General features: G+C 39.9%; 1 protein-coding gene across 2 annotated transcripts; it reads left to right on the top strand.

The window, feature by feature from the left end:
* The first annotated feature begins 2,820 nt into the window (after nucleotides 1-2,820).
* LOC142138883 (glutathione S-transferase Mu 4-like) lies at nucleotides 2,821-11,745 on the top strand. Of its 2 annotated transcripts, XM_075195944.1 has the most exons (8): nucleotides 2,821-2,934; nucleotides 3,105-3,180; nucleotides 4,539-4,603; nucleotides 4,783-4,864; nucleotides 10,526-10,626; nucleotides 10,714-10,809; nucleotides 10,923-11,033; nucleotides 11,513-11,745. In XM_075195944.1, the coding sequence occupies exons 1-8, from the start codon at nucleotides 2,902-2,904 to the stop codon at nucleotides 11,603-11,605; spliced, it is 657 nt and encodes a 218-aa protein (XP_075052045.1). In that variant the 5' UTR covers nucleotides 2,821-2,901; the 3' UTR covers nucleotides 11,606-11,745. The 2 variants fall into 2 exon arrangements, with proteins under 2 accessions (XP_075052045.1, XP_075052046.1); XM_075195945.1 differs by lacking the exons at nucleotides 2,821-2,934; nucleotides 3,105-3,180 and adding an exon at nucleotides 3,466-3,520.
* The last annotated feature ends 407 nt before the right edge of the window (nucleotides 11,746-12,152 follow it).

Here is a 12,152-nt window from a genome sequence, read left to right as displayed (position 1 = left end):
CCTGCCTGCAGCTGTTAACTCATACTTACAAACTCTAGAAAGTTGGTTTCCGGGAGCCTGCAAGGGGAGGTGGGCGTGATGGGGGGCGGGGTTCCAAAATGCTCATCATTTTGGACCCGCCCCCCGTGAAATATTAATGCAAACGCGTCATTTGACAGCGGCGGCGCATTCACTGGGAATCGCGGCATTTGGGACCTAATTCTGCCCGGATCTGTCCACTTCACTAGGAAGTGCCCACTTCCTAGTGAAGTGGGCAGATCCAGGAAATTGCCACACTCTCCCTGGAGTCCGTGAGACTCTTGCAAAATGCGAGAGTCTCATCAGGTCAGATGAAAAATCAGAAAAACACTTACATGCTCACACAGCTCATCTTTTATACAGTTCCGAAATAGTCTATTTTTAGAATCAGGATGTACTCTATTTACACAAACATGGATTTACATGCATTGCAAAGCAACTAATATTTATACTTAGCTATGAAATTCTTAAAAACCTTGCTGTGATTTCCTGGATCTTATTTCAGAGGCAGGAGACTCACTAGCAAGTCAAAAGGTCTGACTGGCATGAATACTTCAGACAGTCGGCGAATACACATTTCCACAGAACAAAAACCCCCAAAACAAACCACTTCCCCACATCACAATACACCAAAGGCTTGGTAAACACAGGCTCTTTGTATCAGATGTATACATCAGAAATAGGCATATCCTATAGCAATGTTAAACAGAAAAACCAACTTTTCTACCCAAATCTCAGAGATTTTACACACGGAATGCACTGTGTTTAGTGCCCATTAGGGGCAAAACCCTTCCTTGTAGTGAGGTGGTGGATAGTATTCTGCATGAGGTTTAGGAAATGAAGAGGGATCGGATGGATGCTGCGAGCTTGGGTAGATTCCCTAAGGTGGAGGTTGAGTGAGACATCCCTAAGTGGTAGCTAACATCTGGCAGTCTCTCGATTCTTCTCTATCTATCCTGTTCTTTCACTATTAGGTTTTGTGGAAATTGTTGTTTTTTTAAGTAAGGTTTACATACATTTAAAGTTTATTTTCATTTTCTGACTGCAAAGGGTGTGTGGGTGGTATTATAGATTGGTGACGGGGTTGTTGAAATGCAGAGTATTTTTTTGGAAGGTGCCATGCTTCTTCAATGTATATAATTATTCTAATTTGTGAAGTGATGCCGTAGTTTTTGTGGAGGGATTGTAGGAGAATTGGGTGTTATGATAGTGTAAAGTTTCAGTCGTATTGGTCTATTTTACCCCTTGATATTCTATATCAGAGATTGGCAACCCCCGGCACATGTGCCAGATGTGGCAGGACACCACTTCTGTCTGGCTCACCAGGCTCCTCAGCTATCAAACTAAAGAAGCTGAAAATGCCTGAAACGGAGCTGCTACGCATGAGCAGCAGATCCGTTTTGGCCATCTTTGGCTGCTTAAGCGAAGCTGCTCACAGGTTTTATTGAAGACATTCGTGGAAGCGTTGACTCCAAAGATAAGTATGAGGCACATTATGATTTGGGGGTACAACTGTGTGGCATACTTTAAATTGGGAGGCAACTGTGTGGCATATTTTTAATTGGGGGACAACTGCGTGGTATATTTTGAATTGGGAGGCAACTGTATGGTATATTTTGAATTGGGAGGCAACTGTGTGGCATACTTTGAATTGGGGGGGCAACTGTGTGGCATATTTTGAATTGGGGGGTAACTGTGTGGCATACTTTGAATTGGGGGGGCAACTGTGTGGCATATTTTGAATTGGGGGTAACTGTGTGGCATACTTTGAATTGGGGGCAACTGTGTGGCATACTTTGAATTGGGAGCGCAACTGTTACATAATAAGTATTGGGGGCACAACTATAAGGCATAACATGCATTGGGGTGATTTATGTGTGACATAAAATTAATTAGGAGTATTACTGTGGCATAATATGAACTGAGGGCATTACTGTGCCATATAGATATAGATATATATATAGATATATATCTATACCTATATATACACACACACTACTGGCAAACCTGGGCTTGAAGACATTTTTGCCAGCACACTGATAGAAAAATGTTGCTGTACCCTGTTGTATATAGTCTATTTTATTTTGAACAAAGTGATTTGGAATTTATTTTTGTTGAAATTTTTAATTAAAAAGAAATCAACCCTTGCAAAACTACAGCTACTTCTTTAAAATGCTGTCTGTGCCCACTTTGCCACCTGATTCCATGCCCAAAACAGTATTTAGCCAGGCAAAAGACAGGTGTTTTATATGTAACTGACCACCCTGTGTTAATTCCCACTGTCAAATTGGTGGCCCAACAACATTTAACCCTTGCAAAACTGCAGCTACTTATTCAAAACGATAAAATATTGTGACTTTGCCCGCTGATTTCCTGCCCAAAACCTTTTTGGGTCAGGCTAAATACTATTGCAGTTTGTATAAGGGACCCCCTTTAGTGTTAATCTGATGTGAAATCAGTGATCCAGATGGATTTAATCCATAAAAAATAAGTTTTTCTGAATAAGAAGCTGGAGCATGAACAAGAAGTGAATAAGAAGCTAACTTCAGCCTTGTCAATTGTAATAGCTTACTTAGTAAAAGTATATAATCTGTTTAAAGTCTAAATCAGGCTTGTAAAAAGTGTAATCCTATCTCACAATCTGCAAACCAACATGTTTAGCATTTTAACTACTAATAAAAATGGCACACTTGCATCTGGTTAGCCATCTACTGTCACTGTGCCTTTTACTTTATTCCTCCTCTCAAGTAGGGGATAGGAGAGGCCAGGGGTGTGTACAGGGAACCTTGAGTATAATTGGTTCGAGTCCCATACATCACGTGACTGGCCGAGTCGTCTCCAGTTTTCTAAAGACAGTTTCCACTTCCAGTGTGCTTACTCAAGATGATGCTACTGGGATACTGGGACATTCGTGGGGTGAGGCATTATGACTGTTAGATAGATCAGGTTATGCTGATATTAAAGTAATAAGTGACATTTTTTCTTAGCGTTGTATCAAATTACTGCTCACATTCCTGCACTCCGGTAACTGTATCACTCTATTCCTCTCTTCTTTTTTTTTTTTTCCCCTCTGATCACTACTGAAGTTGGCTCATAGTATTCGACTGCTGCTGGAATATACTGGGACTCCCTATGAAGAGAAACGATATGTGACCGGAGATGGTGAGTGCCCGGGAATCTCTGCACGTCAGTGTAGGCCAGGGGAATGCGCACAAGAAATGTAAGGGTGGGGGATTCATACATTACTGTTGTAGTTATTTATTAACTATATTGGTTGACTTGTTTTTACTAATTAGTACTGTAGAAAATAGTTTAGTACAATTTCCAGAATTGTGCCTGATAACAGTCATCACTAGCTGGAGATTCAATTCAACGCGAGGTGTTTCCGGAACAGTCTGCCGGAGACTCGATGTTGAGGCAGAAATCTTAACTCCTTTTTCCTTGACGCGTGCAGAAAAATGAATGGAAGTTCCTACCGCAATATGCACATCCAAACATCAAGGTGATCAGCGGCACCATGCGCTGAATTCAATCTCCCTCTAGGACTGTACTTGTTACCATATCAGAGGCACAAAGAAGCAGATCCATTTGTGATAGGTTCTCTTTAATAGTACATATCCTTTAGCAGCTCCTGTGCACTGTGTAAATGTAGTATTGGAGAGGGACTAACAATGGCAGGGTTGTGTAAGAGGGGCACAAAGCTGAAACAGAAGGGGGTTTGCAGGTAAATACATATTTGACCTTTTTAAAAAAATAAATAAATACAAGAGTGCTCCATACTGCAGCATTTAAACCATATAATTTATGGATGGTTTAAATACTGCACCATGAAACTCTTGTTGTTTAAATTGTGATTGTGTGCTTAATTTGCTACTGGTTTATTGCAACAAGAAGCTGTTACCAGTGTTTAATTACGTTACTATTCATATTGTAGATTTTCCTAATTATTGGTGCAATGCTGGTCAAGGATTATTTAAAATTAATATTTTGGTAGCGATCAAGGGAGTATTAGTCTCACACAGAATATTTCTAGTAATGGTTTCTGTGATATGGGCCATTTTTGGCACTTTGTCATCTACAGGAGCACACACTGCTTACTACTCAGACATCCCAACTACCAATCTATTTACATTCATATAATAATCTTTTTACTTTAAAGGTATGCACTTTTAATCCAGTATTGATCTCCTGATACTTCAAAATGCCACACTATTTGCATTTGTCCTCAGTGCTTTATACATATAAAATATGTTTTAATTACCCAACCTTAGTGTGACCTTTTGTCCTGATTTTTTTTCTTTTTCTTTCCAGATTTCCTTTTAACAGGCATTTGTGAACAAGCTTCATGTATAACATTTTATGTGTAGCTAGTATTCCTTTATGTGAAGGATGAAATATATCCATACCTGTAATGTAATTATGGTTAAACAACACTCATATTGCAATACCAGAGAAATTAGTGTGTGGACTAACCATGAATTTTATGTTTGTGCATCATTAATACTGTCCTGTTTCTGCAGCACCAGACTATGACCAGTCTCAGTGGCTAGATGAGAAGGAGAAGCTGGGATTGGACTTTCCAAATGTATGTGAACTTGGGAGTGGAGGGATGGGATTTCATTAGATATAGCTGTGGTCTAAAATAGCTTGGGATTGCATTTTAAATTGGACTCTCTGCTGTTATTTTATGGATGTGAGAGTAGGTTGTTACTATTCATGTTTGGTAAAGAGAAAATAAGGTTGTTGCCTTGTTATATTCTACAGTTGCCATACCTTTTGGATGGAGACATTAAGCTGACACAGAGTAATACTATTCTGCGCTACATTGCCCGCAAGCATGGCTTATGTAAGTATTGGCTCCTGGTTTATGTGTAATGTGCTGTTGGGAGTTTAATATTGTCCACCTGACATGTGTCTCATATATTATTAGTGACTCTTGTCAAACACCTTATATTGAATATTGTGATTGTGATTCCACTGCTGTTTGTTTAAAGTGTGGAGTTAGATCCAGTAAGGATTGCTGTGTTGAGAGAGTGATATAGTTTGGGGAATTATTCTGTGTGTTTATTGAAGGGGATTTGTTTTTCTGTGTTAAGTATCCCTTTTTTTTTATTTTATTTATTTTTATTTTTTTCTGTTGGAGCTAGTGGGTGTGGTTTAATTGCATAAGTTGATACAGCTGGTAGAGCAAGCTCTATTTAACAGGACGTAGTAAGCGACTTCATTGAGCTTGTGACTTCCACTGCTGTTTGTTTAAAGTGTGGAGTTAGATCCAGTAAGGAGTTGAATCCAGGAAGGGGTTTAATCTGGTAAGTGGCTAGCAAAGGTTAGTACTCAAGTTCACTGTAGGCTATAAGAAGTTATAATAAGATGAGTGGTAGCAGGCTTGATGATCTCACTCAATGCATATCTTGTCATATGTATGCACACTTGGAGCAAGTGTTCCAAGGTTTATACCTCTGTGAGAAATGTGAGCAATTGGTCTCTTTGGAAGCCCAGGTAACTGATCTAAAGCAGACCATTGCAACATTGAGAGACATTGCCAACCTGGAGCTGAGTTTACAGCTCACTGTTGATGTGTTAGCTGAGCAGGGTGGAGCAGAGACAGAGGAATATGCACAGGTAGGCAGCTGGGTAACAGTTACTAGGGGTAGCAGAGGGAGGGAGACGCAGTCCAGTTCTGAACTAAGAAATCCCAGCAGATTTGCCAGATTAGATGAAGATACTGTGGCAGGCAGTTCAGAATTGGTAGTGTTGGATGAGACTGCTTCCTCTAGCAACCATGGGAATGGTCTCTCCAGCATAGAGGGGACCAAAGTTACTCAGGGACCCAAGCAGATTGTGGTGGTAGGGGATTCAATTATTAGGAAGGTAGATAGGGCAACCTGTTACTGGGACCGTTAATGCCGAACATTGTGTTGTCTCCCGGGTGCACAGGCTCGGCATATTGCGGATTGGGTGGACAGATTGTTGAGAGGGGCTGGGAATGACCCAGCGGTTTTGGTGCATGTTGGCACCAATGACCGAGTTAGAGGAAGAAGGGGTGTCCTAAAGAATGATTTCAGGGACATAGGTCGCAAACTTAAGGCAAGGACATCCACGGTAGTATTTTCGGAAATACTACCTGTGCCATGCGCTAGTCCAGGGAGGCAGCGGGAGGTTAATGCGTGGCTAAAAGATTGGTGTAGGAAGGAGGGTTTTGGATTCTTAGAGCACTGGGCTAATTTCTCGATCAGTTGCCATCTTTATTGTCGTGATGGATTGCTCCTGAATGAGGAGGGGGATGCAGTGCTAGGGGAGAGGATGGTTAGAAGGTTGGAGGAGATTTTAAACTAGGCTCCGGGGGAGAGGGGCAAGTATTTATGGGATAGACATTGAGAGTAGTAAGGAGGAATTTAACAAGAGTCAATGGGGTGGAGAGGGGGGAAAGGGAAGCATAGCCGATAAGGAAAGTCCCTTTTTAAAGCAAAAAGAAATGCCTAAGGGAGGCAATAGACTTAAGTGTATGCTTGCAAATGCAAGAAGCTTGACAGGTAAAATGGGGGAGTTAGAGCTAGTAGCAATGAATGAGCAGTATGATATTATAGGTATTACGGAGACCTGGTGGGATGATACACATGACTAGGCAGTCAACTTGGAAGGCTATTCTCTCTTCAGGAGGGATAGGGTAAATAAAAGGGGAGGAGGAGTGTCTTTATATTAAGCCAGAATTAAAAGCAAGTATTCAGGAAGTTATTTACGAGAATATTGGTGATAGTATAGAGGCATTGTGGGTTGAAATATCCAGCGGAGGAAAAAGTTCAGAGAAGTTGCTGACAGGGATATGCTATAAACCGCCAGATATTAGTACGATTGAGGAAGCCCAACTTCTACAGCAAATTGAAGAGGCTACACAACTAGGTCAAATTTTAATTATGGGGGATTTTAATTATCTGGACATTGATTGGAGTACTGAGACCTGCGGTACAGCTAGGGGAAATAGGTTTCTGAGCATGCTAAAAGACCATTACATGTCCCAATTAGTAGAGGAACCAGACTATACTGGACCTAGTAATAACAAACAATGTAGACGTAATTTCAAGTAAGGGAGCACTTGGGAAACAGTGATCATAATATGGTCTCATTTGAAATTAGTTTCCAGAAGCAACGGTATAGGGCATCAACTAGGAATTTAGCATATTAAAATTTGCCTTTCTAAAGTTTTAAAGGACTCTATAAAGAGCATAGACTGGGACAAAGCCTTTGAAGGAAAAAATACAAAAGAAAAGTGGGCTGTCTTTAAAATGTTTTTGGAAACATACACGTATAAGTTCATTCCTATGGGAAATAAATGTAAAAGAATTAAGTATAAACCAATGTGGCTGAATAAAAAGGTAAGGGAAGAAATGCAAAGGAAGAAGCGTGCATTTAAGTCTGAAAGGTCAGCGGAGTCCTTCCGTAGGTACAAGGAATGTAATAAAACATGCCAAAAGGAAATTAGATTGGCTAAATTAGAAAATGAAAGGCAGGTTGCAAAAGAAAGTAAGACAAACCCCCAAAATGTTTTTTAAATATATAGATGGCAAAAGGATTAAAAAAGATAATATAGGACCCCTAAGAAGTGAGATGTTCAAATTGATAAATGATACTAAGGAAAAAGCAGAGGTATTAAACACTTTTCTGCAGTATTTACCAGAGAGGAACAAATGGTAGGAGTAATACATAAAAATGGAAATGAAACCATGCCATTAATTAATACTTGGTTGTCAGAGGAAGAAGTCCAAAGGCGACTGAAAAATATTAAGATAAATAAAGCTCCAGGTCCAGATGGCATACACCCAAGGGTCCTTATGGAGTTAAACTCGGAAATAGCTAGACCGCTATTCTTAATTTTCAGAGATTTAATCTCATCCGGCTCAGTACCAAGGGATTGGCGAATAGCAGATGTGGTGCCGTTTAAAAAGGGGATGAGATCACAACCAGAGAATTATAGACCTGTAAGCCTGACATCAATAGTGGGGAAACTACTGGAAGGTATTTTAAGGGATAGTATTCAGGATTACTTGGTACGCAATAAAATTATTAGTGGAAATCAACATGGATTTGTGAGGGATAGGCCATGTCAAACTAATCTAATTTGTTTCTACGAGGAAGTTAGCGGGAACTTAGACCAGGGCAGCACAGTAGACGTGGTCTACTTAGATTTTGCAAAGGCATTTGTTACAGTGCCACACAGGTTGGTTTACAAAAATAAGGGAACTGCGTCTAGGAATCAACATTTGTGCTTGGATCGAAAACTGGTTAGAGAATAGGGAAGAGAGTTGTGATAAATGAAACATTTTCTAATTGGTAAAAAGTCCTCAAGGTTCCGTGCTGGCGCAACTCCTTTTTAATATATTAATGACCTTAGTGATGGTTTAGAGAGTAAGTTTCTATTTTTGCAGATGACACTAAATTCTGTAAAATAATAAAATCAGAGCAAGATGTAGCTTCTCTACAGAGGGATTTAAATAAACTGGAGGATTGGGCGGCCAAATGGAATATGAGGTTTAACACAGATAAATGTAAGGTTATGCATTCAGGGATCAAAAACAAGAACGCAATCTATAAATTAAATGGAATTAATTTAGGAGAATCTGTAATGGAAAAGGATTTGGGAGTGCTCGTAGACAGTAGACTGCAATAGTGCTCAATGTCAAGCAGCAGCTGCAAGGACAAATAAAGTATTGGCATGCAAAAAAACGGGGCATAGGTGCAAGGGAAGACAGTGTCATTTTGCGACTGTATAAATCGTTGGTAAGACCTCATCTTGAATATGCAGTACAGTTCTGGGCACCACTTTATTAAAAAGATAATTTGGAACTAGAAAGGGTTCAGAGAAGGGCGACAAAATTGATAAAGGGTATGGAGTCATTAAGTTATGAGGAAAGGTTAGCCAGTTTAGGCATGTTTACTTTGGAAAAGAGGCATCTAAGAGGGGTTATGATTACTATGTACAAATACATTAAGGGTCAATACAGAGAACTTTCATGGGAACTTTTTACCCCAAGGACTATACACAGGACATGTGGTCACCCCCTAAGGTTAGAGGAGAGGAAATTTCACAACCAGCAAAGGAAGGGGTTCTTTACAGTAAGGGCAGTCAAGATATGGAGTTAATTGCCAAGGAAGGTTGTGATGGCAGATTCAATAGATATGTTTAAGAAAGGGTTAGACAAATTTTTAGCGGAAAGGTGTATTCAGGGATACGACTGTTAATTAAAATTAAAGATAGTAGTGGATATAGGGTAAAAATAGGACTGCAATATTGGGTCTGGGGGGATTTTCATAATTGTAAAAGATTGGCGGTTGCTTACTCTGGATCAATTTCAAATATAAGTGCAGGATCGCAGGAGATCCAAAATAGGTTGAACTTGATGGACTGGTGTCGTGTTTTTTTTGGGTTTTTTTTCCCAACCTCATCAACTATGTTACTATGAATATTCATCTCCTGCTCATGATGGATGTTTCCAATATATTGACCAATCAAATCATCTGATAGTTCCCAGGAGCACACATTTCAGGAGATAAATATGCCAATCTTATAAGAGACAGTGATCTGTCTGCTTGTATTAGTGATGGTAGGGCTGCAGGGGCAGCGTCATGATGTGAGGAAGGGATTGGGGCGGGTAGTAAACCATAGACTAAGATTTAGATAGTGAAAGGAGCAGGGTCCTAATAGCAGAGTTGCGATCCATATACATATATGGTGTCAAACCTGCTTCTTTATGGAACAAAGTTACTATGTCCACATTTAAAGACCTTGTCCTCCACATTTATTCATTCAGCATTAATTTATAGTTCCCTAATATTGACGTGATTCTCTACCTTCATATTGAAACCTTTGCTTTGTCCACTGCACACCTATTCTACCATAGTTCTTTCACTATTTTTTGCATTGCTTTTCTTTACCATCTCACATATTTTTAACAACCTGAAGAGCTAAATCTCAAAATTGGTCAGTCACTATATTATCTAAATATTTGTAAATTCCCTGTAACATTGTTGTAAAGTGGTTATCTTTAAACCCTGCCATCCCCAGACTTCATTGCAATGTCCTACCTGCCCTTCACTGGGGGCCAGCAGGCCCCTGCCCTGATGCCTGATTGGTGCAGCCTATCACAGGAGGAGCTGAGGCCTTCCATCACTGGATTACTGCGGCTATCAATAGCATGCTGTGCTATGGACAGGCAGTGGTTGGATTGGGCATGGCTCATGTCCAATCCGGTGCTACATTGATCACACACCTACAGTCTGTGCAGGTTTCATTTACCTGCTGAGGTTTGGCTGACACAATAATTTGGCTCTGCTCCTGTTCTGGCTGCTGTCATCAAATAAAGGCATTCATCCAGGGAAGCACCCATACACCACGAAGCACAATTTTTGCTGAGTGCCACTATGGAAGGAGGAAATTTCCAAAAGTGGACATTATCTTTATAATGAGATATATTTATTTTTTTCCCCTCCTTGTATCTTTGCTTTTCTCCAGGTGGAGATTCTGAAAGTGAAAAGAACAATGTCTCATTGATTGAAAACCAAGTCATGGATGTTCGGATGGCCCTTGTTACTATTGTCTACAATCCAAACTTTGTAAGTAAAACAAATTGAAACCTTGGAATTGGTTTGTGACAGAAGACAATAACATGCCAAATAACTTGCCAACTAATGTGTTTTCAGGAAACACTGAAGGGTCCATATCTTGAGAAAGTACCAATTGTATTGACTAGAGTCTCTTGCTTTCTGGGGGAAAGACTTTGGTTTGCAGGGGAGAAGGTAAATGCTGTCTAATACAGTACTTATTTTGTTTATGCGTAGTAAGTGCAACTATTTTCTGCATTTTCCTCCAGCTTATGTCTGGGTAGCACAGTTTTATTTTCTTTCTCCAGCTTACATTTGCAGACTTTCTGATCTATGATGTCCTGGATCAGCACAGGGTGTTGGAACCCACCTGCCTGGAAAATTTTAAGAACCTGCAGGACTTCTTGACCCGGTTTGAGGTAAATATTCTGTTTAAGCACCTTTGTTCTACCACTTGTGCAAAAGTAAGGTTTACCTAATTGATGTAAGGAAGGCAAGGGTGAAATAACAGAGGGTGCAAGTGATGCTGAGATGGCCTCTTCTGAGCTAGTCCCATGGTTGGTGGAAGAATACATCAGTCTTTTGAGAGCAGGGTGCTTAGGTGGCCAGAGTGGATTCAGCAGGCCCATATTGCTATAGGGCCCCACGATGCAATGTTCCTCGTCTTAAAGGGGTTAAACTATAAAATAACTGTTTTGAGTGCCTTTGCTTTATATTTCAAAAGTATGGGAATACTATACTGTATCTAACAGTGTTACTCGCAGGAGGTCCAATCAGAACCTTTCCTTCACTCAAAATGAGGTAATCCCTGATGACATCACTGAGATTCCAAATAAGTATTGCTACATCTAATGCGTCTTAAAATTGCTTAACTATTTCATTTTTTCCTTCCCTCCAGTCTCTACCAGCTATTGCTGCATACATGAAATCGTCCCGGTTTATGAAGACTCCAATTAACAGCCCAATGGCATATTGGGCCAACAAAAAATAATCTTGTGACACTTATTTGACAATTTTTCTACCAAGATTTCATGTTTCTGTGAGACCTGATTTGTTTATCCTAGTACTTATTTCTGCTGTACTGTAGTATCTTGTTGTGAACAAGTTTACAATAAATAATGTTGCATATAATGGTCTACAGTGTGTGTATAGAGATACTGTATATTATGATGTGTTTGCTAAGAAAATTTTTCTATACTTTAATTCTTTTTATTTTATGGACAACTGTTATTTGTTATCCAAAATTAATTATTCCAATAGAATTGTATATTCAAGGGGCTTGCAAATATATGTAAAAATATAGTATAAAAAACTCAATCTAGGTACCAGGTTGCCATGGCTCCTAACTTCTCTGACACTTCAGAGGAGAGTGGTTCAGACACCAACGGTGCTGCCCTATTGCACGGCAGTGGAACAAAGTGTAGGTACTCAGAGATGTGTTCTGTGCTCGAGATGATGGCGGCGGTGGTTTAAACACAGAAAGGTGGAAAGACGACTCTGTCCGTCCAAACGCTATTTAAAAACAGCGATGGCTCCAG

This window comes from Mixophyes fleayi, chromosome 2 (assembly GCF_038048845.1).
Source record: "Mixophyes fleayi isolate aMixFle1 chromosome 2, aMixFle1.hap1, whole genome shotgun sequence".
In the NCBI taxonomy this organism is placed as follows: Eukaryota; Metazoa; Chordata; class Amphibia; order Anura; family Limnodynastidae; genus Mixophyes; species Mixophyes fleayi.
Note: the sequence above shows the minus strand (reverse complement) of the source record. Positions and strands in the feature narration are given on the sequence as shown.

What these genes read in the sequence shown, in the direction of transcription:
- LOC142138883 (XM_075195944.1), top strand. Translation starts at nt 2,902, where the DNA reads ATGATGCTACTGGGATACTGGGACATTCGTGGG. An exon ending in GATACTGGGACATTCGTGGG is followed by an intron (nt 2,935 to 3,104) that starts GTGAGGCATTAT and finishes TCACTACTGAAG; the next exon opens with TTGGCTCATAGTATTCGACT. An exon ending in TTTGGTTTGCAGGGGAGAAG is followed by an intron (nt 10,810 to 10,922) that starts GTAAATGCTGTC and finishes TTCTTTCTCCAG; the next exon opens with CTTACATTTGCAGACTTTCT.